At 59.0% G+C, this 27,954-nt stretch overlaps 1 protein-coding gene across 2 annotated transcripts; it reads left to right on the forward strand.

The window, feature by feature from the left end:
• On the forward strand, nucleotides 1,348–27,814 carry LIMK1 (LIM domain kinase 1). 2 transcript variants are annotated; one of them, XM_021086335.1, is made up of 16 exons: nucleotides 1,348–1,473; nucleotides 3,061–3,157; nucleotides 10,029–10,167; nucleotides 10,461–10,570; nucleotides 11,780–11,986; nucleotides 16,928–17,033; nucleotides 17,146–17,312; nucleotides 18,545–18,728; nucleotides 19,543–19,629; nucleotides 20,118–20,249; nucleotides 21,612–21,671; nucleotides 22,534–22,599; nucleotides 24,337–24,493; nucleotides 25,969–26,024; nucleotides 26,262–26,419; nucleotides 26,497–27,814. In XM_021086335.1, exons 1-16 carry the CDS (start codon nucleotides 1,419–1,421, stop codon nucleotides 26,657–26,659), a joined length of 1,944 nt encoding a protein of 647 aa, XP_020941994.1. In that variant the 5' UTR covers nucleotides 1,348–1,418; the 3' UTR covers nucleotides 26,660–27,814. The 2 variants fall into 2 exon arrangements, with proteins under 2 accessions (XP_020941994.1, XP_020941995.1); XM_021086336.1 differs by lacking the exon at nucleotides 1,348–1,473 and adding an exon at nucleotides 7,004–7,148 and having other exon boundaries at nucleotides 3,095–3,157.

Consider the following 27,954-nt stretch of genomic DNA (forward strand, 5'->3'; position numbering starts at 1 on the left):
CCCAAGAAATAGCAACAACAACAACAAAAAAAAAAAAAAAAAAAAAAAAAACCTGCGTCCTCATGGATACTAGCCAGATTCTTAACCCCCTGCACCACAACAGGAACTCCCTCTTCGCTAGTCTCACAGTCTTCAATCTCTGCCTTTTTTTTTTTCTTCCTTTTCTAGGGCCACTCGCAGGGCATATGTAGGTTCCCAGGCTAGTGGGTCTACTCAGAGCTGTAGCCACCGGCCTACACCAGAGCCACAGCAATGTGGGATCCGAGCTGCGTCTGCGACCTACACCACAGCTCACGGCAACGCCAGATCCTTAACCCACTGAGCAAGGCCAGGGATCAAACCTGCAATCTCATGGTTCCTAGTCAGATTCGTTAACCACTGCACCACAACAGGAACTCCAATCTCTGGCTTCTTTTCAAGAATCTTTTGTGGCCACAAGTCCATTCTGTAAGGGTTAGTTGTAGATTCTTCAGCTGTTGGCGGGGTGCTCCAGGCTCCCAGTGCTGGACTGAGCACCGTGTGCTTTAGGGACCGCCCAATTCCTCTGGCCACTTCACTCAGCCAAAACCCCATCCAGCTGTGCCCCCTGAACCAGGGGCAGGGCGGCGCCAGCTCCCGGTCTCCAGCACTAGGAGAAGCAAATCCCTGAGCTCAGGTGTCACATCCTCCCCAAGGTCCTGCTCCCTTAGCGCCCCTGCCTAGCTGGTGAGGGCCTGAAACGTGGCCATCTCCTTCCCCCCGTCCCTGCCGGAGCCTGCCTTCACTGGCAGGCCTCAGAGAGGGAGAGGACCTGGCAGGCGCCCCTCCCTGAGGCAACCACTACGGTCCTCAGGGTCCAGAACTTCTCCTCCGGGTCAGGTCTCGGTTCTAGGTTCTATCCAGCAGGCTTGGGGTCAGAGGCGCTCCCCGCGGGGAAACTGAGGCCCCTAATTGGAGTTTCTACATCCCCTAGGTTGTCGCTGAATCAGAGCACGTATCCCACCTAAGCCGCAGCTTTCCGCTTGGCTCGGGGGCGCCGAGCAGAGAATTGCCGTTCAGGAAAGATGAATGAAAGCAGGAGCCGAGCCGAGCGGGGCCGGGCGGGGCGGGGCGCCGCTGAAGGCGCGGGGCGGGGCCGCGCAGGGCAGATCCGCCGCTCGCCCGCGCCCCGCCCCGCCCCCGTGCCGCAGCTCCGAGGCCCCGCCCCGGCCCGCCCCTCCGCTTGGTGCCCAGGCCGCCGCGGCGCGGAGCCGGTGCCGGTGTCCGAGAGGCGGCGGCGGCGCCGCGAGCCCCGAGCCCACTCCGGCCCGGCCCGCGCTCTCCGCCCCCGCCTCCCGGGCCGGCGGCGGCGGCGGCGGCGGTGGCGGCTGCGGGCGAGCGCACCGGGCCCGGGCCGCCCCCAGCCCCAGCCCCGCCGGGCCCCGCCCCCCGCCGAGTGCATGAGGTTGACGCTACTTTGTTGCACCTGGAGGGAAGAACGTATGGGAGAGGAAGGTGCGCGGGGCGCTGGCCGGCGGGACGCCGACCCCGGGGCCTGGCGGGCGGGGGCGCCGCGCGGGGGAAGACGGGGAAGCGGGGGGCACGGGAGGGGGCCGGGCCGGGCCGCCGTGGAGGCCGGGTCTGCCGCCGGGCCGCGCCCCTGTGTCCTCCGGGATGAGCTCGTCCTTCCGAAGCCCGTAGGCCCCTCCCTGATACGCTCCCATCCCGTTTCCCCCTCCTCGCCCGGGTGGGCTGCCCTCCCGCGGGCGGAGGGCCCCTCCTCCCTTTCATCCCTACCTTCTCCCATCCCCCGACCCACGACCACCCCGGAGGAATCCCTAGCACCGCCTGCCCAGCCCTTACCCATTCTCTAGCCCGTTTGGGAAAGAAGAGATGCTGGGGAAGCCGCAGTTCTGGGTCCGAGGCGCAGCCCCGCGCCTGGCCGACTCGTGACCTTGAGCCAGGCGCTACCGGCCAGGCCTCAGTTTACCCTTTTGGACAGTTGGGCCCCGGTCCTCGTTGTTGGGAGCCGGGTGGGCAGAGCAGAGGTGCGCCTGCATGGAACCTTTGGCTGTGTACTGGGGCCCCCAACCCCTCTCTCTGCACCAAACCTAGTGCCTGCCAGTCTTGGCTGGGAGGATGACTCATAATAGCGTCCTCTAGCGTCCCTTGCCCCTACTGGGCCCCAAGCCTTGGCCTTGCAGGACAGTTAGGGTATGAAGCCCCCCCACCCCAGATTCCCTCCATGGGGTCTTCTTTCCCAGCTTTCTGTTGCTGAGCCACCTCATAGGCCTTCCTGTTCCAACAAAGATCCTACTGTGCTGGCCCCTCCAGCCCTGCCCTCTCCTAGGACTCCTGCCAGCCTTCCCCCAGGTCTGTGAAGGCCCACTTGGAGCAGGGGCCCACCTTATGGTAGCCCCTGGGTCTCTAGGTCCTCTTGGAGGGTCTTGGAGCCTGGCTAGTGACCCAGCCAGCCTTACCCTTTCCAGGGTTCAGTCTCCCCATCTGTATAACAGGAAGGGGCAAGCTGGGGGATCTCTAGGGCCCACCCAGCCCCAAGGGTGCCAGGCCCTAAGGATGACTAAGCATGCCTAGAGGCCAGCTTGACCAGGTGCCAGGCCTCCCCGGAGCAGGTGTCTGGGATTGCTCAGCCCTGTGGCCCTGGCCCCTTGTTAGGCCAGGGCATAGCCAGGCCTTCCATAGCTCTGTCCGGTCCCTGCCCTTTGAAGGGTCCACTTCCTGGGCAGGCAGGGGAGGAAAGGGAGCTGTGACAGGAGTGCCACTGCCTTATTTCTAAATCATGCTGCTTTCTCTCTCCCCATTTTCTCTTGCCGGACCCTGCGTTGAAGAATGCCATTGCTGGAGGGCAGACATCTGCTCCTCCTCCTCGGTTTACAGATAGAGAAACTGAGGCGCAGAGGGGCTTGGTGACGTAGCCGTGGTCTCAGCAAGACTCTCAGACCTACGTGCTCAGTCCTGCACAGCTCAGCCTGGCGCTGCGTGTGTGCACCAGGATCTGTGGATGTGCATGTGGGGTCAGGCAGGCTTGCAGCAAACTGCCCTGCCTGAGAATGGTTCCCAACGCCCTTCTCTCCCCTGCAGGAAGCGAGTTGCCCGTGTGTGCGAGCTGCGGCCAGAGGATCTATGATGGCCAGTACCTCCAGGCCCTGAATGCTGACTGGCACGCAGACTGCTTCAGGTAGGGTGGGCTGGCGGGTGCTGGGATGCTCTCAGCAAGGCCTGCCAGAGACATGGCCATCCCTCCTGGTGCCATGTCTGGTTGTGACCTCCAGCGAGTCCTTGGCCTCTGTTTCCCTGTCTGTAAAATGAGGCATTTGGACTGGAAGATCCCTTGAGGCCTTTCCCTTTTGTCATTCTAGACCTCCAAGGAGAGATAAGGAGCGGCTCGCATTTATGCTCCTAATACCACAGCCTGCTGGCACCTTGGCGGGGCGTGGGGGAGGTGGAGGGCAGTGCACCCTGCTTTCTGGGTACTGGTGCTCCAGGGAGAGGAGGGAGACCAACCAGGCCCTGGGGGGAGCCCAGCCTCCTTCACTGACCACAGGCTGGTTGTGAAGATGCATAACCAGTAAGATCAGTCCCTTCCCTCTGGATACTGACTCCCAGTGAAAAGAGTAGGCTCAGAGCTGTGGCCCAGCAGCCCAGGAGGACTGTCCTGAGAAGCAGGGGCAGGGACAGCCTTAGATACTCTGTAGGGCCAGAGCCGGGGTCCAGAGGACGTGCGATTTCCCACATGGAGAGGCATGGTGGGAAATGATTCCAGACCGAGGACCCAGCAGGTTCAAAGGGCAGGCTAGTGACAGGGCCTGGCCCAGTTGGTGAACAGCCACATTTAGGCAGGAAGGCAGCAAAAAAGAGGGAAGAGAGTTCCAGTCGTGGCTCAGTGGTAATGAACCCAATTGGTGGCTCAGTGGTAATGAACCCAATTGGTATCCATGAGTACGCAGGTTCGATCCTTGGCCTCGCTCAGTGGGTTAAGGATCCACTGTTGCCGTGAGCTGTGATATGGGTCGCAGATGTGGCTCGGATCCAGGGTTGCTGTGGCTGTGGCATGGGCCAGTGGCTATGGCTCCCATCTGACCCCTAGCCTGGGACCCTCCATATGGTGGGGGTGGGGCCCTAAAAAGACAAATTAAAAAAAAAAAAAAGAGGGGGGAGGGTAGGCGCTCCTGCTGTGGTGCATTGGGATTGGCAGTGTCTTAGGAGCCCTGGGATGCTGGTTCAATCCCTAACCTGGCACAGTGGGCTAAGGATCCAGCCTAAGCTTCCCCTTAGGTCGAGACTGTGGCTCTGATCTGATCCCTGGCCCCGGAGTTCCGTATGTTGAGAGGCAGCCAAGAGGGGGCAGGGGGAAGGAGGAAACGCAAACCTGGGAGGCCCAGCTGGGGTCAGGGCATCAACCACCAGGTGAAGGAGTTTAATTTAGGCCGTGGGAGACTCTTACGGAATTTTTTTTCTTTTTAAAACATAATGTTTAGGAGTTCCCGTCGTGGCACAGTGGAAACAAATCCAACTAGGAACTATGAGGTTGCAGGTTCGATCCCTGGCCTCGCTCAGTGGGTTAAGGATCTGGCATTGCCATGAACTGTGGTGTAGGCCGCAGACACAGTTCGCATCTGGCGTTGCCATGGCTGTGGCGTAGGCCAGCGGCTACAGCTCCGATTGGACCTGGGAACCTCCATATTCCGTGGGTGCGGCCCCAAAAAGACAAAGACCCCTCCCCCCAAAAAATAATGTTTAAACATTTTTCTACAGTTTAGGAAGGGCCAGGCAGTATTTTAAGGACTTTGTAAAGTTAGATGTGTATTGTCCCCATTAATTGACACAGAGAGGTTAATTCTCTTGACCAAAAACACACAGCCGGTGAGTGAAATAAACACACAGCACCCACACTGGCTGGGAGCCCAGAAGAGAGGCGGCTCCGTGTCCCGGGGTTTCCAACCTGGTGTTCAGAAGGAGGCCTTTGGGGACAAAGGGGGCTCTGAACAGGCAGAGTAAAGCGCATGCACAGAGACAGGGGAGTGGGACTGTGCAGCTCAATGAGGAACTGGGAACAGCTCATCTGATTGGAGCAGAGTGAGTTGAGGGACATGATAAAGAGGCAGAGGTGGGATGGGTTTGTGCAGGGCCCTGAATGCCAAGATAAGGAGCTTCTGAGGTTGGGGGGGAGCCAGCAGAGGGTATCAGAAAGCGGGGGAGGGATGTGGGCAGAAGTGCTATTGAAAAACGCCATCCTGGTGGGCAGAGGATGGTAACACGTCACAGACTGTCATAATAGTTGGGCGTCTCTGCCCATGAGACCTCACCCAGGACAGTGACTAAGAGTGGAGAGAGTTTCAGATCTAGAAGGGACAATGTTTGGCAAGGATTAGTCATATCAGGCGCTATTCATTGGTGACTCTTAGAATGCCATTTCATTAAACCTTCGCCATCACCGTGGGAGGAACCATTGTTGCCCAGTTGCCATGTAGGAAACGGAGGCTCAGAGAAATCGAGTAACTTGCTGAAAGGTGCACCAGCCAGAGCTGGGATTCAAACCGATGTCTGTCTCGCTCCAAGTCACTGCAGCATTGAAGCGGTCAGGGCTGCGGGTGGAGCTGGGGGCCGGTGAGCAGCTGGGCAGAATCTGAAGCCGTCTGCTTTGTCACCCTGGATGCAGAGGAGGGCCGTGGGTCTGTTGGCCGTGGTGGAGCTGGGGGCCAAGTTGGTGTGACTTGCGCCCTGTTCCCCTTGAGCTGGCAGTGCTGTGGGCAAAGCGCCCAGGGTGCGCTGCCCTGCCCAGAGTGCGCTGCCCTGCCCAGAGCGGGCCGAGGTGATCTGAGACCAGCTAGGTGGGAAGGCCAGAGAAACAGCCCACTCAGGTCTGGCACTGAGAGCCGGATGGGATGTGAGATGGTGCGGAAGAACTTTGGGGGCCCCTGTGCATGGAGCAGAGGGGAGATGGGGGCGGCCCAGGAGTGCGGCCACAGAAGCCACCCCAGGAAAGCAGAGGGGCAGGATGCCCAGACCTAGCTGTAGAGGGGTCCCTACCCTGTCAGCCGGCAGAGGGGTGAGGCCCCGGGTGGGGGCAGTGGGGGGAAGGCGTGTTCCCTTTGTCCTTGTGCGTGGGGGCACCAGGAAGGCTCCCTTAGTGAGGGAGGGCCCGCAGGCAATAAGAGCCGTGGCTTCCACATTGTTCCATGGTTTACACAGCGTTTCTGGCCTGGTGGGTTTGCCCAACAGTCCCAAAATCTGGGTGAGGCCAACAGTGTCCTCACTCCCATGACAGTAGGAAAGCAGCACAGAGAGGACTCAGGGCTTTGTCTGCCCATCCCGCCCCCACCGGCATCTCAGTGCCGTGAAGTGGGGTTGGCCCCAGCCCCGAGGCTCCAAGGCCTTGCAGCAGGAGACTTGCTCTGAGCCCACAGAATGCCTCTGGCATTGGCCTGAGGTGTCATGGTCCCTGCAGGACCTGCTCCTATCTCTGGTCCAGCCTCCTGGAAGGTTGTGGCCAGGCCCTGGGAGGTCCGGGTTTCTGTGTGGCGCAGCTGCTGCCTCTGGGAGGCCCCTTCCCAGAACCCTGCCGCGCAGGAGCCCTGGGGCTGCCGTAGCTCTGGTAACATCTCCCTGGAGGCTGGCGGGGCTGGTCCTGGCCGGGGAGGGGTGAGTGTGCAGCTGGCATTGGCGTCTGAGCCTGCCAGAGACATGGCTGGAGGCCCCCCTCCTTGGGGGACTTGCAGGCAAGGGGAACGGATTGTCCATGGAAATCGACTTCTTTCCCTTGGGGTCCGCACTGGAAGAAGCAGCTGCTCCCTCTCCCTGGGGAGTCCGCAGAGGCTCTGTCAAAGCAGAGGCCGAGGGGCACAGAGGGTGCCTTTCCTGGGTGTGCAGCGCTGAGGGCAGGTGCTGGCCAGGCCTCCCTGCAGAGCCCAGGCAGCAGGTCCTTCATCTGCTTCCTGTTGTGAGCTAAGACCAAGTGCTCTGCACCCACATTGCTGCACCCTCCTCCCCTGCTGTGTGGCCACGCTGGCCCCTCCCTCTGCAGCCTCCAATCCTGAGTGCCTGGAGTAGGATGGGGAAGCGGCCCGGCGGCCCACCCCTGCACTCCCGACGAGGCCCCCTGGCCGTAGGTAGCTGTAGAGGATGCTGGCCTGGACCCTGAGCAGAAGCCGCTTCTTCAGAGGGGCCAAGTAAGTAGAAAACCCCCTCCCCACCTGTCCCCGGCCTCAGGCAGGGCCCCAGGTGTGCCAGCTGGGGCTGGAGGCCACAGCGGGACAGACCCACCTGAGGCCGGGCCCTGAGGCAGGAGAACTGAAACTCCTTGGTCACTGTTGGCCGCCTGTCGAGGGGAAGAGGCCGCCGCTGAGGCTCCTGGCCCTGCTGGTACAGCCTCCCATGAGGCTGGTCCCCCAGCTGCTCTTTTTCGCCCTTGGTGTCCAGGGACGTGGCTCTGGGTAGAAGGCACCCCTGGGAGGGGTGGGGCTGTCATTGCAGAGATCACCGGGGCTTCCTGGCCCCAACTCTCCTGCCCAGGCCTCTCTGTCCTCGCTTGCTCTCAGGGAGGGCCACGCCGTATCTGGTACTGCTCTCTTGACATCCTTTATAGGGGCAGGGGCACCCCGCAGAGCCAGGCAGACCTAACCCACCCACCTCCTCTGGCTCCTGACCCGATGTGGGCCTGAAAGATGAGGGGACACACAGGGTCGGGCTCTGCCGAGGCCCCAGGGGCCAACCACCAAGCCACTGAGAGAGCGTGGGCTAGATCCCTGACCTGAGCTAGAAGCCCCCTGTCCCCAGTCTGAGGTGGGGCTGAGCCAGGGCACCCCAGAGCAGTTCTGAGGACGCCCAGGGTGGGACGTGCCCCGGGCTGAGTGCACAGAGCAAGCCGGTTGAGCAGGAAGCATGTTCTCTTCACGGACCCACGTCTGTGGATGCCTGGCCTGGGGCCTCGGGGAGCCCACAGGTCAGCGGCAGAGGCCGGTGGCGCAGCCCCCCCAGGAAGTGGTAGTGGGGGCTGCCGGCGCTCCCGAGCTTGAGTGAAGCAACGTTGGGGCTTCAGGGCTGCTGCAGTGAGGAGTCTGTGCGGGCGGGAAGGAGTAGGAGCTCGCAGGCAGAAGAGCATTCTCTGCGCTGGAGGAAGGCGGCTGCTCCGGAACCCCCACCACAGGCCCACCGAGGTGGGGAATCAATTCCTGTAGCCTAGGGTGAGGGGGAGCCTCCGGGGACGCTCCTGTGACGCGATTCGTGTCTGGTCTGGAGGGTGGAAGGGCGAAGTGAACCGCTGATCCGCACAGGGCGCGGGGATCTCCCCAAGGTCACGAGCCTCCTCTCCAGCTGTGCACCTTCCTGCTGGGTTAGAATCCGCGGGGCTGCGCTGGGGACCTCCCCATCCCTGAGCGCCCTCCCTCCTGGCTCAGTGCCCCTTCCCTTGTCACCCACCCACTACAGTCTCCTCAGGACCGGGGGCAGGAAGGGCTGCGGGGGCAGCGGATGACGTCATGGCTCCGGTCCAGCGGCTGCTTCCGCCACCTCCTCTCGCAACTCAGTGTGGGCTCCAGAGGCTGTCTCCCCCCTCCCACGCCCCACCCCCATCGAGAGAGCTCATCAGACACCCCCCTTCCTAGCTGCACGATCCAGACATTTCGGGTTCCCAGCCCCTAGCTGTGGTCCCCAGCCCCTCCCCTCAGGCTCCCAGACAATGGGGAACTGGCTGGATCCTCTTAAAGGGGCAGTGTCCCACCAGCCCTCTTACTCTGCCTCATCCCCAGTTCCCTAGTTCAGGAGCGGTCACCCAGTGCTGCCATGTGCAGGCTGCCATGGAGCAGAGGGTCCCCCACCGCCTGGGGCACTGAGCTCTGACCTAGTCCCCCATTCTTTCCTGCCTTCCTCTGTCCCTGGATTGTTCCCCTCCTGAGCCATGAGCTCTTTGCCTGGGTTCTCCTGTCCCCGTGTAGCCTTGGCACATCACCCAGACCTCCCTTACAGCAGCCAAGCTGGATGGATCCCCTAGCCAGCTTGACACGGTGTGACTCTGGCCCAGACATACCTGTGCACACCGGGACCCTGGGTTAGGCTCTCAGTACCCAGTGGGGCTGGTCACTCCGGGTTGCGGGGCAGGTCACTGCTGGTGCCGCATTTTCACATTTGCTCACCTTGACTTAGCTGGGCTGCTGGTCCCCAAGACGCTTGGGTGGAAAGAAGCCAGGCACGTAACTCCTGGCCTGTGGGGTGACACCTGGAAATCTTTGTATCGTTTCTCTCCATCTGTCTTTCATGGGCGCCACCATCCAGGCTGCCCGGTACCTGTGCTAGGCCCCGTTATCATGACTGGCAGCGCCCAGGGCGCTGGCCGCAGTTGAGGAGATCCCCGGCTTGACCGATGGGCTGGTCTGTACTGAGCGGCACCCCCGCCTTGTATCTTGGTGGAACTGGGAGTATCTTGCTGGGGCCTCTGGGGCCCATCTATGTGACCTTGGGTGGGGTAGACCCTCTGAAGTTCATCTGCCTTGTCTCTAAATGGGGATAGCCCTGCCTGAGGATGGGTAGCCTGAGAGGATTAAGTACATTGAAGCAAGAAAATGGGAAGGTGCCAGTTTAGTAGGTCTTCGTAGCTCCAGAAGCTCCGCTCCATCTGCATGGGAGGCCCGAGCTGCCGCCACAGTGGCTGGGAGCGGGGGAGGGGGAGAGAAAGCAGACTAGACTGGAAGAGTGGGGCCTGCGGTTTGCTCCAGCTGCAACCCCTGGCTCCCCGGTTCCTGTCTTCCCTCCTCCTGACTGTCCCTGTGGAGGCATCTTCCTTGCATGACAAGGGACAGGGGCTCTGACGAGGAGCACCTTCCTCCCGGGAGCTGGCAGGTGGGCCAGACAGTCTGGTGCAGAGCTGTCGCGGGTGGTCGTCAGGCTGCACGCAGCCCTGAGGCCTCTGGCAGGGGAACCGAGATGGAGGGAGTGGGGGTGGGCTCTGAATCCATCCCCCCCACGCTGCTCGCCAAGCCCTGTGCCCCAGCGCAGCAGCTTCTGTCCAGAGGGCATAGCTTTTTCTACTGTTCACGAGGCTCCCCCTCCCCCAGGTGTTGCGAATGCAGCGCCTCCCTGTCGCACCAGTACTACGAGAAGGATGGGCAGCTCTTCTGCAAGAAGGACTACTGGGCCCGATATGGCGAGTCTTGCCACGGGTGCTCGGAGCACATCACCAAGGGGCTGGTCATGGTAAGCGCCGTTACTGGCGCGTGGAGGGCGGGTGCACGTGCATGCACAGGTTTCCCTGCTCTGGATCTTTCCTGTCTTGTTCCTTTCACTGGTTCTCTGATCCCCCACCGCCTCCTGAGCCTGTTTGTCCATCTGTATCCCTCCGCCCCCTGTCGGTGGAGCCAGCTCGCCCGAAGTTTGCCTGGGGCTGCCCTTCTGTGAGGAGGCCTGGGGGGGCAGCTGTGAGGGCTGAAGCAGCTGCTGAGCTGGGTCCCCCCCCTCGCCCCCCATACACACACCCCTTCCCCTTCCAGGTGGCTGGGGAGCTGAAATACCACCCCGAATGCTTCATCTGCCTCACGTGTGGGACCTTCATTGGGGACGGGGACACCTACACTCTGGTGGAGCACTCCAAGCTCTACTGGTGAGTGTCTGGCCCCTGCCTGAGCCCGCGGTGCCCACCTGTGTCACCCGCCTCCCGAGCCAGGGCCCTTTCCTTTTCCACGGCGGGGGGGTGTGGGGTGGTGTCATTCAGAGAAGCGACAGGAGAGGAAACCACTGGGAAATAAGACACAGGAATCAGAAGGAGAAAGCCTCAGACCCTCCTCAGCTTTCCTACCGACACGGCCCTGCTGTGCAGTTCTGGCACCAGCCTTCAAGTTGGCACTAACCTTGAGCTCAGGGCGCAGCAAGGTCACCCTGCCCTTAGACCCCAATCACAAGGGCAGGGGTCCCCAGGCCACCCGCACTTCTGACGACTGGCTGCAGAGTCAGGGATCCCCACAACCCCCAAAGGGGCTGGTACTTTGGTAAATGACTCGGGGAGCTCAGGGGAGCCCTGTACCCGTGACCACAGTGCATTGCTAACGACTGCAGATGGGGACCACCCAAACAAGAGATGCAAAGGGTGTGGCCCGGGAGGGAGGGTCTCGAAGCTCGTTCTGACCACAGAATCAGGACATGTGACCCGTCCTCCCCAGGGTCACTAGTGTTTTTATTGGGGTTTCGTTCTGTGGGCATCATTGAATTCCCCCCAGGCATGGGAGTGAACTCAGTCTCTTCAAGGTCAGGCAGGGTCAGAGCAGCAGCCCTCGCATCACATGGACGGTCTTGTGACCAGCCCCCACCCCCACCGCCTGAGTCAGCTCATTACTGTGGGGACATTGGGGTTTCAGGTGTGGGCTCATGAAAAATGCAGACATTTCTGTTCCAAAGATTTAGAGCCTCTTTCCCAGGAACCGGGGACAAAGACCAGACAAGTTCTTTATTATGGCAACATTGATAAAGCTTGATTTGAGGACAGATGGCTTTTGAGGATCCCAAATGGACTTTTAATGACTTCCTCCTGAACTGGATTTGTCCCCAGGCCTCGTTCTGGCCTGCTGACAGAGACAAGACAACCCAAAGTGACTGAGCCTTGGAGAGGGGCAGGGGCCGGACTGGGCATGCCCAGTTCCTACTCCCAGTCCCATAGGGCAGCCAGGACCCTCCTCCTCCCACGGGGAGCAATGAGGGGTGGGGAGAGGGAGGATGCGCCTGGGGCTGAGGGATTAGGACGGGGGTCATGCTGTGACTGTCCTGACGTCCTTTTCCCTCCTACTCTGGGTGTCCCCTCTGCTTGTGGCTCTTGCAGTGGGCACTGCTACTACCAGACCGTGGTGACCCCCGTCATCGAGCAGATCCTGCCCGACTCCCCCGGCTCCCACCTGCCCCACACAGTCACCCTAGTATCCATCCCAGCCTCAGCTCATGGCAAACGCGGCCTCTCGGTCTCCATCGACCCCCCTCACGGCCCGCCGGGCTGCAGCACAGAGCACTCCCACACTGTCCGCGTCCAAGGGTGAGTGCCTGGCCTGCCAAGGCTGCAGCTGGTGTGGCTCTGGGCACGGATGCTCTGGGTGGGTGGGTGGGTGGCTCTGGGGTGGGGGTGGGGGGCCCTGAGAATGGGTGAGCGTGTAAGCCCAGATGGAGCCCAGCTCCGACAACCTGGTATACCAGATGTCTGGTCCAGTCATTCCTCCAAAAACCATTACCAATGCTGGCTAAAATATTTAAAATGTTTTCTTTAATCTCTGTGTGACCCGACGAGGAAGAGGAGTAACCAGGTCAGGAGTAAGGGAGGGAGGGGCCCGAGGCTGTCAGCAGAGCACAGAAGGCAGCCGTGCCTTGAGAGCAGATCTAAGGTTTCAATTCTTCTCGCGGCTGAGCCTCCCAAAGCCCTGATTTGCTCAAGAAAGTGAGTCTAATACGAGAACAGCTCCTTCCACCATAACGCTGAGGCCCCCAAAGTGCTCTCAGGGTGAGAAAGAACCAGAAATGAACCACACCTTCCACCAGCCCACCCCCCAGATCCCAGAACTGGAAAATAAACAGATTTGAACCTGAAGGGAAAGGGAGAGGGCGTCGCCCTGAGGATCTTAAACTCGGCTTGGCCAACCAAAGTCAGAAGGCCTCCAGGCAAAATCGTAAAAGTCTAAAATACTTGTCCGGGTAGTGTCCCCAGCCCTGAATCAGATGCAGATCCTTTCTGGAAGACTCCACCTCCAGGCTTCGTAGAATTTCCCAAGAAAAGGAGTGTCCCAAAGAAAAGGAGCCATTCTGTCAAAAATCACAGAGCAGGAGCTCCTGTCGTGGCTCAGCGGTGACGAACCTGACTAGCATCCATGAGGATGCGGGTTCGATCCCTGGCCTCGCTCCGTGGGTTTAGAATCCAGTGTTGCCTGACCTGTGGTGTAGGTCACAGATGCGGCTCAGATCTGGTGCTGCTGTGGCTGTGGCGTAGGCCAGCAGCTACAGCTCCAATTCGATCCTTAGCCTGGGAACTTCCATGTGTTTCGGCTTGGACCCTGAAAAGACCAAGGGGAAAAAAAAAAAAAAAAAACCCACCACAGAGCGTATAAGGGAGCAAAGTACCAGCCAGCAAAAACAACCAAAGGCAGAAGCAGACCTACAAAAGCTGCAGATACGGGAATTATGAGAAACAATATAAAATAATTATGCTCCATGAGAAACAATATAAAATAATTATGCTCCATATGTTTTATTTTTGCATTTTAGGGTCACACCTGTGGCATATGAAAGTTCCCAGGCTGTGGGTCGAATCGGAGCTACACCTGCTGGCCTATGCCACAGCCACAAATAAGAGATGTTTGAGTTCTGTTGTGACTAATCAGAGCTACAGCTGCTGGCCTACGCTACAGCCACTGCAACGGCGGGATCCGAGCCATATCTGTGACCTACACCACAGCTCACGGCAATGCCAAATTCCCGACCCGCTGAGCGAGGCCAGGGATTGAACCTGCATCCCCATGGACACTAGTTGGACTTGTTTCCACTGTGCCACGAAGGGAACTTAAGGAATAGTTTTAAATGTTCCCCATGTTCGGGCGTGGGAGCCAGTTGCCAGCTTCCTTTGGATTCAGTGAACATTTCTCACGCGCCTGCCGGGTACCAGGCCCCATGCAAGGTACCAGGGGAAGCGAAGATGGTCCGGGGGCAGAAGGAGAAGGAGGTGGGGCTTGACTCTGCGTCGCCACCCGCTTCTTGAGCCTCAGCCAGGCCAGCAGCTGCCTTAACGTACACAAGCAAGCAGACAGACTGGTGGGAGAGATGGGGAAACTCCCAGACCAGCTGGCCCCTGACAGCCAGGCAGGATTTCAGGAACAGAGAGCCAGTGGCAGCTCTTCCCAGCCCCCCCGCCGCCGAGCCTTCTCTGCCAGCCCACATCTGCCTTCCCAAGAGTCTCTACTGAGCACCACACCCTTCTCAAAGCAGCACAGCTTGCCCAGAGGCTGCTGACCAGATCCGCTGTTTGTTTTAAGAGTCTTAGCTGACCACTCTTTTCGTTTGGTTATGTCTCTTTTGTTTATAGCAGCCTTTTAAGGAAGCCGACTGTATCTGCACCCCTGCCCCACTGCTGCCTTAGCCGGAGACCGAGGCAGGGAGACGGGGTGTCTCAGGAATTCGTTTCTGGGGCTCTCTCCACAGGAAGGCTCTATTCATGAAAACACATCCCCTGTTTTATAACTTCTTATCCTGAAATTTTCAAATATCCAGAAAATTGCTAAAATGTAAAAAAATAATAAGTATATTGAATACCCACGTACCTGTTACCTAGGGTCACCAGTGTTCACTTTTTGCCACATGTGGGATGTGTGTGTGTGTCTCCCTGTAGGTCTGTGTGTGTGTGTGTGTTTATATACATTCACACACACGTATGCACATAATGCTGTGATCTACTAACTCATTTGCAAATAACTGGTAGGCACTCCCCCCCCCACATAATTTATTTATTTATTTATTTATTTTTGTCTTTTTGCCATTTCTTGGGCCCCTCCCATGGCATATGGAGGTTCCCAGGCTAGGGGTCGAATCGGAGCTGTAGCTGCCGGCCTACACCAGAGCCACAGCAACTCGGGATCCAACCGCGTCTGTGACCTACACCACAGCTCACAGCAATGCCGGATCCTTAACCTCCTGAGCAAGGGCAGGAATCGAACCCGCAACATCATGGTTCCTAGTCGGATTCGTTAACCACTGAGCCACGACAGGAACTCCCTTAATAATGATTTTTTAAATTTTTTCCATTATAGCTGGTTTACACTGTTCTGTCCATTTTCTCCTGTACAGCAAAGGGACCCAATTACACATATGTATAGACATTCTTTTTTCTCACATTATCCTCTTTCAAGCTCCATCATAAGTGACTAGACATAGTTCCACATAGTTCCCTGTGCTCTACAGCAGGACCTCACTGCTTCTCCATTCCAAAGGCAATAGTTTGCATCTATGAACCCCAGATTCCCAGTCCACCCCACTCCCTCCCCCTCCCCCCATACTTTAGACTTTCTCCTGAAAACAAGGGCACTCCCTTACCTCATTATCCAGTGTATCTTGTGGCGCAGTTAGAACGTTGAGGAAGTTTAACATTGGTAGTGTACTTTTATCCAGCACACAACCCGTGGTTTTTTTTTGTTTGTTTGTTTGTTTGGCTTTTTGGCTTTTTGCCATTTTAAGGGCCGCTCCCATGGCCTATGGAGGTTCCCAGGCTAGGGGTCGAATCAGAGCTGTAGCCACCAGCCTACGCCAGAGCCACAGCAACACAGGACCTGAGCTGCATCTGCAACCTACACCACAGCTCACGGCAATGCCGGTTCCTTAACCCACTGAGCAAGGCCTGGGATCGAACCCACAACCTCATGGTTCCTAATCAGATTCGCTAACCACTGAGCCACGACGGGAACTCCGCTTTCGTCTCTTTTTAACCCATGCCAGTCCTCCGGCTTTTGGTTGAACGTCTTGCCCTTGACATTTTCGAAGAGGACAAGTCCATTGTTAAGGAGGATTTCTTCCCTTTGGGTTTGACCGAGGGTTCCTATTCCTTGGGTTTCGGTCATGCATTTTGACCAGGTAACTGACGCAGTGTCCTCCGCACATCTCACTGGTAGACACAGGATGTCAGTCAAGTGCGCCCTTTATGTCGGGAAGGTCAACTTTGATTATTCGGTTAAAGTGCCGTCCACTCTCTCTGCTCTAAAGGATTTTTTTTTTTCTTTATAATGTAATCAGTAGGTCATCTGTGAGATTGAAGCCTGTAAATCTGTCGCCAACAGCCTGTCATTAAATGGTGGTGGCCTCCCTGTATCATTCTCCTCCGTAGCAGTTATTACTGTCATGGCCACGAAATGGTGATTGTCCGACTCTGTTCTTCCTGCTGCACTCATGACCTCCTTTCCTGTGTGAGGCAGTACTGCTGCCCCATGTGAGAATATGCTTTCAATAATGAAAAATTCGGGTTCCCTGTGGCTCAGCAGATTAAGAACCCAGCTAGTATCCATGAGGATGCAAGATCGATCCCTGGCCTTGCTCAGTGGGTTGGGGATCTGGCATTGCCACAAGCTGCAGTATAGATTGCAAATGTGGCTCAGATCCTACGTTACTGTGGCTGTGGTGTAGGCCGGCAGCTGCAGCTCTGATTCAGCCCCTAGCCTGGGAACTTTCATATGCTGCAGGTGCAGCCACAAAAAAGAAAGAGAGAAGGTAGGAATGACAGCAGGAAGAAAGAAAGAAAAGGAAAAAAATAAAAATTGCTAAGAATCTGTTTTTCTTAAAGCTCTCCATCTCCTGTCTGTCCCACCCCCAACCCTCCTGCATCCCAGGGCAGAGACAAAGCAAACATCCCTTGAATAGCATTTATAAAAACACAATGAAAATCAGATAATTAGCACCAAAGAGTTAGAAGAAGCAAGTGAACTTGGCAAGTTGGCCGTTCCGTGAGTTAGCTTGTGGCCAACTAATCGAGGCCACCAGCCCCGTCTCCCCCCTGCAGCCGGGTGGCTCGCCCCTTCTGGCCAGTCCTGGAGTGAGAGCCTTAGCCGCGTCCAGCAGGGCAGGCTTGGGAGTCCGGTGGGAAGCCGCTGAGTCCAGACCCTCTTAGGACTCACGACGCTCGTCCACCCCCAATGTACCAGGCAGCGGGAAGGGGTGGTCCAGCATGGCAGGGGGAAAGCCCTGCCGAGCAGGAGCCCCCACGTGTCAAGTCTGAGGTGACACGCCACCGGGGACATGCTACTTTCCTCCCACCTCACCCCACCCCCCCGCCAGCAGGCATAGCAATCAATAGAGAACTCGTGCCACCAAATCAGAATTTGGTGTTCTGGACAGTTGCCACCTACCAGTTGCACAGGGTAGACTGGTTTGCCCCATGCCCCTCATCTGATCCCCTTGGCCTTGGTCTCCTTGTGGGGCAGGCAGGGTTCTGACCCCTTCTTTATGCCCCCAGAGTGGACCCCGGCTGCATGAGCCCGGATGTGAAGAATTCCATCCACGTCGGGGACCGGATCCTGGAAATCAATGGCACGCCCATCCGGAATGTACCCTTGGACGAGGTGTGGCATTTGGGATGAGATCCTGGGTCTGGCGAGCAGGATGGGAGGCGGTGCCTTCACACCTGCTCCCCGCCACCTGGGACTCACCTGTCCGCACACCTCCTCTCCGCAGATTGATCTGCTGATCCAGGAAACCAGCCGCCTGCTCCAGCTGACTCTTGAGCACGACCCCCATGACACACTGGGCCACGGGCTGGGGCCTGAGCCCAGCCCCCTGGCCTCCCCGGCTCTCACTCCCAGTGGGGAGGCAGGCACCTCCAGCCGGCAGAAGCCTGTCCTGTAAGTCAGCCCTGTGCTTTGGTGTTCTGTGTCCCTGTATTTTCGCTGACACTGGGCCTCAGGGGCTGGGGCCTGGTCCCTACCGTTCAGTAGCTCACAGCCTGATGGGGGAGTCAGCCCTGCAAAAAATTAAGGCTAGGAAAGGGTGCAGGGGGCAACGGAAGAGGAAGGGGAATGAGGAGGAGGAAACGGGAAGCAGTGCCCCCAGCTGGAGGTGACAGAGCACTTCCAGAGTGGACTAGACCCTGGCTTCAAGGAGCAGGTAGCCAATAGCTTAGGACGCTGGGGAGGGTGGCCTCTGAGGTGGAAGCGAGTGGCAGGGGTCTTTGGGCTTGGGAAGGTGCCGAGGGCCAGAGATAGCTCAATGGCTGTTGCAGTGGTCCAGGTCGGAGGGGCCAAGGGCCTTGTAACCTTTTTTTTTTTTTTTTGTCTTTTTAGAGCCGCACCCATGGCCTGTGGAGGTTCCCAGGCTAGGGGTCCAATTGGAGCTGTAGCCCCGGCCTATACCACAGCCACAGCAATTTGGGGTGTGAGCTGCATCTGCAGTCTACACCACAGCTCATGGCAACGCCAGATCCTTAACCCACTGAGCGAGGCCAGGGATCAAACCCGGGTCTTCATGGATGCTAGTCGGGTTCGTTACGACTAGCCATGATGGGAACTCCCCCTGTACCCTCTTGCCACTCGCTGTGGGCTGCTCAGGACTCCAGGTCAAGACTTTGGGGGGACGCCTTCTGGGGTGACAGTCTTTACGCTCAGAAACAGTGACATTGTAGTCATGTGTTTCCTCCACCCTTGCATTGGTCTGCAGCTCAGGCAACCCTGCAGGACCACCTCTGTGCCAGCTATGGGCATCCTTGGCAGGTTGACTGCCTCTGCACCCTGAGGCCTGGGACTCAATTGCTGGGAGACAAAGTGTCTGATCCAAGGTCACCAGACAGAGAAGGCTGGGGACAAGCATTCCTCCCCAGGGCACCTGCAGGATGGCAGGCCTCAAACAGGAAGTCCCAGCAGGACAGGGCACTGGGTGCTGGCACCAGAATGGGGAAGAGCCTTGTGACCACCCCAGGAGAGCTGCCGTGTGTCACCCTTTGTGACTGTACACAGACTGGCATCAGTGGTGGGGGGCGGAAGGGGGAAAGGCCAGGGCCCAAGTCTGGCCTCCCCAAGGGGGCCTCAGCCAGGTGCCCACCTGCCCCTGGTATCACTGGATGCTGGGTGTGTCTCCCCAGGAGGAGCTGCAGCATCGACAGGTCTCCGGGCGCCGGCTCGCTGGGCTCCCCAGCCTCCCAGCGCAAGGACCTGGGCCGCTCCGAGTCCCTCCGTGTGGTCTGCCGGCCGCACCGCATCTTCCGGCCTTCGGACCTCATCCACGGCGAGGTGTTAGGCAAGGGCTGCTTCGGCCAGGCCATCAAGGTACGGGCTTCACCCAGGTGGGGACAGGCTGTGAGTGGGATTCAGGGAGGAGGTGGGGAGTTGGAGTGACCCGCCAGTCCCCCCGCCCCCTCCCACCAGGGCCTCCAGGAAGCCCCAGCGGCAGGCTATCTGGCCTCCAGACTCCCTGGCCAGAGCTCCCTCCACAGGGGCCTCCTTGAGCCAGTTGGGGGAGGGGACCTACGACAGACAGACTGTGTGGACCAGGCTGCTGGAAAGGGGTTCCTTGCAGTGGGGGGTGGGGCGATCCCAGGGTGACCCTGAGGGCTCCCTCCCCAGCTCCCCTCCTGAGCCCAGTGCCAACCCCCTCAGAGCCTCTGGGCTGCCCGCCCTCTTCACACGCTCTCCCAACAAGACACAGCCCTTCCTGCTCTGATGTCACCTGACTGTGACCAGGCTGGAACATTCAGGATTATATAAAAGGTACCAGCCAGGCTGCCTACATGTCCAAACAGCGCCCGGCCCCCAGCCCCTGTCCCTGGTCAGAATCTGACGGTGCCACCATTCGACCTCCAGGAGACAGCGCAGCAGAGCAGAGGAAAGGGAGCTGCCTTGGGGTCGGGCAGCCCTGGACCCAGGCCCAGCCACCCCTCTTCCCTGCCACCGAGGCGACCACGGGCCCCGAGCCTCAGTGTCCTCACCTCTCAAGGGCTTAGTCCCACCCCCTCGGGGGCTGGGAGCGTTCCAGAAAAAGTCTGCAAAGCGCTTGAAGCACCCTGTCCATCTGCCTGGGGTGGGGCTGGGCCTCCTGCCGGCGGGCCTGGAGCAGAACCTGTGCCCCTGTGTCCCCGTGCAGGTGACGCACCGGGAGACGGGCGAGGTGATGGTGATGAAGGAGCTGATCCGCTTCGACGAGGAGACCCAGCGGACCTTCCTGAAGGAGGTCAGTGAGGGCCCTGCCTCGGCCCCAGCCCCGCATCCAGAGGGCTGTGGGCGGATGTGACACTCAGGGCACGTGAGGGAGTTCTTGGTAACGAGCCTGACTAGTATCCATGAGGATGCGGGTTCGATCCCTGGCCTCGCTCAGTGAGTTAGGGATCCAGCATTGCCACAAGCTATGGTGCAGGTGGCAGATGTGGCTCTGATTCCCACTAGCCTGGGAACTTCCGTATGTTGTGAGTGCCACCCTAAAAAAGCAAAAGAAAAAAGAAGAAAAAGACACATGTTGGAAGAGAAGAACATCAGCCAGGAGGGCAAGAGGGGCAAGGGTCTTCCTGGAGGTGGGAACAGCCTGCGCTTAGGGCACAGCGGCCAGTGAGTGTGACAGGAGCCCCCTGGGGCCTTGGGACTGGCCATGGTGGCCTCTGGCGGGACACGGTGGGGGGAAGGAGTCATGGACCCGGCGGACCCAGCGTGTTTGCACCCCACCAGGTGAAGGTCATGCGATGCCTGGAGCACCCCAATGTGCTCAAGTTCATCGGGGTGCTCTACAAGGACAAGAGGCTCAACTTCATCACCGAGTACATCAAGGGCGGCACCCTCCGCGGCATCATCAAGAGCATGGTGAGTGCCGCCGCCGCCGCGGGACCCTGGGCCCCGGGCTCTCAGGTTCTTCGTTGGCTCTGGTCTCAGAGGCCCTCCAAACCCTGCTTCTCAATTGAATGAGGGGGCAACTGACTCCATCTAAAGCCGGGGGAAAGGAGTTCCCTTCGTGGCTCAGCAGTTAACTGACCCGACTAGGATCCAGGAGGATGCGGGTCCGATCCCTGGCCTCACTCAGTGGGTTAGGGATCCAACGTGTTCATGAGCTGTGGTGTAGGTCACAGACGTGGCTCGGATCCTGCATGGCTGTGGCTATGGTGTAGGCAGGAAGCTGTACTCCTATTTGACCCCTGGCCTGGGAACTTCCATATGCTGTGGGTGTGGCCCTGGAAAAAATAAAATAAAGCCAGGGAAAAGCTGGGGCCCAGAGAAGGGTGGCAGCTTCACCAAGGGACACACAGGCTATTTCAGCTTAGCCCTGGCCCTGCCTCAGGTCGAAACACCTGAGGGGCACCTTCTGCCACCTCGGCGGATGGTGGGGGGGTTTGTTTTGCATCTGGCAAAATCAAGTTGCTTACTGTTGGCCAAGTGCATAAAATTCAGAACTTGCTTTAAGGGCTCGGATGAAATTGCAAGTCCTCCCTTAGAAGGAAAGTTTTTGGGGAGTTCCCACTGTGGCTCAGCAGGTTATGAACCTGACAGGCATCCACAGGATGCAGGTTCCATCCTTGGCCTCTCACTCAGTGGGTTAAAGATCCAGCATTACCATGAGTTGCCGTGAGCTGTCGTGTAGGTCGCAGATGCGGCTCGGATCTGGCGTGGCTGTGGCTGTGGCCGGCAGCTGCAGCTCCAATTCAACCCCTAGCCTGGGCGCTGTGGTCTATACGATTCAGAGGTGCTGGGCTGTGGCAGCGCAGGCTTCCCGGCTGCACCTGAACTTTTTTAACAGGCTCTGATGTCCCCGCCCTCCCATGGGGGGTCTCCAGCGGGGTGGCAGGGAGAGTGAGCCGTTTACCCAGACAAGTGGAGCCCAGAGCCCTGCTCTCGGAGGGACTCTCTGCAGGCAGCCTCGCGGGGCCCCTGTCTCTCTGCTGGTCCATGAAAGTAGCTTCAGGTTTTTTTTAGACTTGAAGGAATGGAATTTTGTGGAAGATCAATAGAGCTTTTGTCCTCAGAGGAGGCGGGTCAGGAACTGTAGAAGCGCTCCCCCCACCTCACAGTTTGGAACCAGTTCTGTTAGAAAACTTTTGAATTATTCACCCACACCCCTTAGAAGAGAGTCATTGGCCCCTTTGGGACACTCACCCCTTCCTGCCTGCCTCTCACCCGACGTCCTGCGGCTGTGGCCCTGCTGGCTCATCCTGGCCGTTCTCCCGCCCCCAGGACAGCCAGTACCCGTGGAGTCAGAGGGTCAGCTTTGCCAAGGACATCGCTTCGGGAATGGTGAGTCAGCTCTGACTGGGGGGTGTGGGCTGGGCGATCCAGCTCCACTTAGAAAACCATTCTCAGAGTGCCCACTGGGGCTCAGTGGGTTAAGAACCTGACTAGTATCTGTGAGGGTGCAGGTTTGATCCCTGGCTTCACTCAGTAGGTTGTAAACTCGGCTTGGATCCCGTGTTGCTCTGGCTGTGGTGTGGGCTGGCACTTGTAGCTCCATTTCAACTCCTAGCCCGGGAACTTCCATAGGCCACAGGTTTGGCCGTAAAAAGATAAAAAAAAATTTTTTTTTAATTCTTTATTGGAGTTCCCGTCGTGGCTCAGTGGAAACGAATCTGACTAGCATCCGTGAAGATCCAGCTTCGATCCCTGGCCTCGTTCAATGGGTTAAGGATCTGGTGGCACCATGAATGGTGGTGTAGGTCTCAGACATGGCTTGGATCTGGCATGGCTGTGGCTGTGGTGTGGGCCGGTGGCTTCAGCTCTGCTTCAGCCCCGAGCCCGGAACCTCCATATGCCGCATGTACGGCCCTAAAAAGACAAAAATAATAATAATAATCATCTCATCACACACCTAAATTCCGCAAGGATTTTGGGGGAGTTCCCTGGTGGTCTAATGGTTAGAACTCTGTGCTTTCACCGCTGTGGCCTAAGTGTAACCCCTGGTTTGGGACCTGAGATTACACGTCATGCCGTGGCCAGAAAAAAAAAAAAAAAAATTCCGGAATGAATTTAGAAATGGAAGCTACAGGGAAACTTTGAGAGAGGACAGAGGGGATCCAGCAGGAGGGCAGACGGTGGGAGCCTTGCGGGGGGCCAGGGTCCCTCAGCACAGCCGCTCCCTGACCTCCGTGCCCCCGACCCTCAGGCCTACCTCCACTCCATGAACATCATCCACCGGGACCTCAACTCCCACAACTGCCTGGTTCGAGAGGTGAGCAGCCTGGGCCGAGAGGGGATGGGGGGGCAGGGGGTCTGCCATGAGCGTGGCCTTCACAGAGAATGGCCCACGGTGGCCACGGCCTGCACTAGGCTGCACCAGTGGCTGTGGGCCAGGAGGAGGGCTGGGGTGCTCCTGAAAGAGGCTTTGCTTTGGGGGCATACACCTAAGTGGGGGGCAGGGGGGGCAGGGAGCCCGGGGTCTAAGGGACAGTGATGGAGGGACCACAGGCTGTCCCGAGAAGGCAGAAAGGGGAGTGATCGCCCATGCCCAGCAGGAGAGGCGGCATCCTGGTTTCCTCGGGCAGCGTCAGGGAACCACCCCCTGCACAGGTTAAAACGGCAGAAGCGTGTGCTCAGAGTCCAGGCAGCCAGAAGTTCAGGATCAGGGTGCTGCCAGGACTGGTTCCTTCTAGAGGCTCTAAGGGAGAAGCTGTCCAGGCCTCTCTCCTGGCTTCTGCTGGCAGCTGGCACCCCTTGGCATTCCTTGGCTTGAGGCTGCCATACTCCTGTCCCCTGTCTCTGTCTTCTTCCTGTGTCCCTGTGTCCTCTTCTGATAAAGGCACCAGTCACTGGATTTAGGGTCCTTCCTAATCCAGTATGACCTCATTTTTATTGAATTAAATCTGCAAAGACCCTTTTGCAGGTAAGGTCACGCCGAGGCTCTGGGTGGACATGAGGTTTCTTGCGGGGGCCGCAGGCAGGTTGAGATCCAGCCCTGGAGGAGAGCATTCTCCAGGCAGGCACTTCCCAAGTGAATTCCGTGCAGGAAGAGTGGGGCCCACATGCAAAGGCCCAGTGATACGACATCCGGGAAGGGCCTTGGTTGTCCCTAGCTCTTGAGGGCATTCCTGGGGGTCTGAGGATCCCAGGTCAAGACCCCCATCTCCCCCCCACCAACCTGCCACCTGCTGTTACACCTGAGGAAATGGAGCCCTGAGAGGGACTCTGTCACCTGAGACCCTGAGGAGGTGCGTCCAGGATGCATGTCTGGCCCCTCCCCCGTCTGCCGCCGTCATTGTAGAGTTTTCTCTAAGGACCTGTCCATGTCACTCCCAGAGGTGGCACAGGGTCCTTCCTTCAGGGTGATCCTGGCCCTAACCCCCACTTGGCTGGGGCCCTGCAGCCTCTCCTTTTCTGTGTTTACCCAGCAGTGGCCGATCCTGGGCTGGTGAGTTGTGGCCAGATTTCCAGGGCCCCAAACTCCAAGCCTGAGAGGCCCAGTCCCAGGACCTACAGAGGACCTGATGGGGTGCTGAGGCCCAGGGTCCCCTCCCTGATTTTCCTGTCCTGCAGGGTACACACAGCAGTCAGCAAATCCCCGCCGCAGGTTCCTGGCCGGCCCTCGGAGGGGCTCCTTCAAACCTAAAACAGTAGCGCCAACCAGTTGGGTGGCCCTGGGCAGCTTGCTTAACCTCTCTGCGCCTGAGTCACCTCGTCTGTAACGTGGGGATAAAAATAACCCATATCTCACCAGGTTGTTGGAAGGTTAAGAGAAAAGCCGCAGGACCTGGGTCTCTAGTTAGAACGGCCGCTCTGCTTTCCACAAGGCAGTGCCAGTGCCCTGATGGAGCAGAGGGTGCTCGGAGCCCCCAGGAGTCAGAGGCGTGTTCTCCAGGCTGCCTGGGTGTCGGTGCGGGGTCCAGGCCAGGAGCGGGGTCCAGGCCAGGAGCGGACCAGGCCTTGGTGCTGGGAGCATGTCTCAGTGGGCCCTGCCTCCCTGTCACCCCAGAACAAGAACGTGGTGGTGGCCGACTTCGGGCTGGCCCGGCTCATGGTGGACGAGAAGACACAGCCCGAGGACCTGCGGAGCCTCAAGAAGCCAGACCGGAAGAAGCGGTACACGGTGGTGGGCAACCCCTACTGGATGGCGCCCGAGATGATCAACGGTAAGTGGGCGCCCTGCCTGGCACGGCCCACGGCACGTGCCCCTGGACCTACCTGCCCAGGCCTCCGCCTCTTGGGAGTTCTGGCATTAGTTTTCCTTGTGCTCCTGCAACCAAGTGTCACACTCATGGCTTCGTAAACCGCAAATTACCCTCTAGTCTGGAGCTCGGGAGCCCAGGAGGAGGCTCGCTGAGCTGAAGTCACGTGTCAGCAGAGCCGCCTTCTTCCGAGGCTGCCTCACAGCCTGGCTCCCAGCGGCTCCCAGCTCCTCCCGCACAGCCAGCAGCAGAGTCTCCTCCCTGACCTCTGTCACGTCTCCTGCCCCCGCCCCTGCCCCTGCCCCTGCCCTGCCCCTGCCCCTCCTTCATTAGGACCTGTGTGATCACACAGGGCTCAGCCGAATAATCCGGGATAATCTCCCCTCCAGAGCCTTAATTGAGCAGAGTCCCCCAGGAGGCAGCATATTAGCAGGGCCCGGGATTAGGTCAGGACCATCTCCAGGGCCGTTTTTCAACCTCCCTCAACCCCCAACCCCCGTCCCAGTTTTTTTTTCTTTTTTTTTTTTTTTGTCTTTTTGCCTTTTCTAGGGCTGCACCCGCGGCATATGGAAATTCCCAGGCTAGGGGTCGAGTCGGATCTACAGCTGCTGGCCTACCCCACAGCCACAGCAACGCCACATCCGAGCTGTGTCTCCGACGTACACCACAGCTCACGGCCACGCCAGATCCTAAACTTACAGCTGAGGAAGCCGAGGCCCAGAGAACTTGCTCTGTATCAAGTTCCTAAAGCCTCGGTAATGGATTACCACAAACTAGCCGGCTTAAAACAGCAGACACTCATTCTCATGGTTCTGGAAGCCAGAGGTCTGAAATCCAGTAGAGCTGGGCTCCCCTGGGGATTCTGGGAGAATCCATTCCTTGCTGCTTCGAGGTTCCGGTCCTGACATTCGCAGGCTTGTGGCCACTTCGGTCCCCCCTCGGCCTCTGTCCTCACGTGGCTGCCTCCTCCTGTGTGTCTTCCTTTTCAGTCTGTCTTATAAGGACAGTTGGATGGCATTTCGAGCCCACCCAGAAAATCCAGAATTGTCTCGTCTCAGGATCTTTTAACTAAATCATATCTTCGAAGACCCTTTTTCCAATAAAGTAACATTTATAGGTTCCAGAGGTCTGAGGTGGTTATCTTTTGAGGCCACCACAAAGTCTGTGACGTGCCCAGAGTCATAGCTGCTCCGTGACCGAGCTGGGCATGGAACCCCCTGCTCCAGGCTCTCATCCTCACCCCTGGCAGATTGGCTCTGATCAGAGGGGCTCAGGGGGGCTCAGAGCCTAAGGCCTGATCCCTCAGAGGTCGCTATCATCAGCCTCCTGGTCCCGACCTGCTGGCCAGAGCATCCCCAGGGGGTGGGTCCCTGGCCCAGCACCCTCACCAGTTGGCATCCCTGGCCTGCCCACCTGCTGACGGGGGTCTCTTCATCCAGGCCGCAGCTACGATGAGAAGGTGGATGTGTTTTCCTTTGGCATCGTCCTGTGCGAGGTAGGTCCGAGGGCAGGCAGCAGCCGGCTCCACCCCCGTCCCCACGCTCCCACGCTGCAGGCCGGATGTCTACGGGGGCCCAGGCCAGGGAGGCTCTGGGAACGGGGCTGCCCACAGCAACCTGCATCCCCAGGGGTGTGATGGTCAGGCTGGTGCTCAGTATGACCTGCCCTCAAACCCAGCCGGGGGTGCCCAGCCCCAGGGCCCCCGGGTAACTGCTGGCCTCGTACCGGACAGATCATCGGGCGGGTGAACGCCGACCCAGACTACCTGCCGCGCACCATGGATTTTGGCCTCAACGTACGAGGTTTCCTGGACCGCTACTGCCCCCCAAACTGCCCCCCGAGCTTCTTCCCCATCACTGTGCGCTGCTGCGACCTGGACCCCGAGAAGAGGTGAGTGGGATAGGGGCTTAGGGTGGGATGGTCCCAGCAGAGCCAGAACCCACCGTCCCCACCACCTGTCTCCCCAGGCCCTCCTTTGTGAAGCTGGAGCAGTGGCTGGAGACTCTCCGCATGCACTTGGCCGGCCACCTGCCACTGGGCCCACAACTGGAGCAGCTGGACAGGGGCTTCTGGGAGACTTACCGGCGAGGCGAAAGCGGACTGCCTGCCCACCCCGAGGTCCCCGACTGAGCCTGGCCCACCCAGCGCCCCCCCCATCCCTGTCCCCGCCTCCGGAGAACCCAGCCTGCACCCGATCCCTCTGCGGGGGGTGACCGTGCCCTCAGCGGGGGCGCTGGACACCCAGACCCCTTCCCCAGCACCAGGCCCTGACTTGCCTTCTCTGCCCCATGGGCCGTGGCCCCTGCCCTTTCTCCGCCCCCGGCCCAGAGCTGGCCCAGCTGCACACACGTCACATCCCCCTGCCTTCCCTCTGTGCCGGCGGGGCTGCCCCCTCGCGCTTCTCCTCGCATGAGCTGGAGGGCCTGTGCCCGCCGCCCCGGCCGTCGGCAGCTCCTCTGAGACTGGGCGGGAGGACAGACAGCCTCAGACCGTGGCCGGTCACACGTGTTCCCAGGAGCCAAACCGGGAGGCCGGGGCCCTTCACCCGCCAGGGTGTCTAGGTAGCAGCAGGTGTTGAGAATTATCCAAACCCCCAAAGCAGAGAGAGGTCTGCTCCTGGGGGCCGACGTCCCCGCTGGCCTGCAGCAGCCCTCCCTTGCCTTTGGGTCTTTTTGTTTCTTTTTTGAAGCCACTTTAGTGAGAAGCAGGTACCAGCCTCAGGGTGAAGGGAGGGTCCCATGAGGGAGAGGGAGGAGCCACGGGTCCTCTGGGTCCTCGGCCCGAGCTGCTGGGAGGAGCAGCAGGGGGGGTTGGGCAGGGCGGACGAGACCAGGGTCCACCAGCAGCCCAGCCCCTGAAGCTCATCTCAGTGGCCCCTCCCGGGCCTCACCCCGAGGCTCCCCGCCAGTGGCTGGAGCAGCCCCTGCCCCTCCCCGTGCCCCTCTCTCCCCTAGGTTCTTTCTGTGTAATCTATTTTTTAAGAAGAGTTTGTATTATTTTTTCATAGCGGCTGCAGCAGCAGCTGTCGGGGGCTTGGGGTTTTATTTTTCTGGCGGGCGGGGGTGGGGGGGCCATTTCGTCACTTTGCCTCAGTTGAGCATCTAGGAAGTATTAAAACTGTGAAGCCTTCTCAGTGCACTTTGAACCTGGAAAATAATCGACACAGGCCCATGGGACCATGACTCAGGGAGGTGGGACACAGTCACCTCCATCCAGGAATCACAACGTCTAAGGAACAAAACCCAACTCAGAATAATAAATTAAATGCCGTACTCCCCCCCTCGATGCCGCCTGGTGGTTGGTGTGTGTCGGGGAAATAGGAGGAGAGGAGCTTGGGGACTTACAAACCCGGTGGGAAGATGGCAGTGGAGGGACGGGCGGAGGGCATAGAATGGAGGTGGTGGCCCAGCTGGGACAAGGGAAGA

This window comes from Sus scrofa, chromosome 3 (genome assembly GCF_000003025.6).
Source record: "Sus scrofa isolate TJ Tabasco breed Duroc chromosome 3, Sscrofa11.1, whole genome shotgun sequence".
NCBI classification, from domain to species: domain Eukaryota; kingdom Metazoa; phylum Chordata; class Mammalia; order Artiodactyla; family Suidae; genus Sus; species Sus scrofa.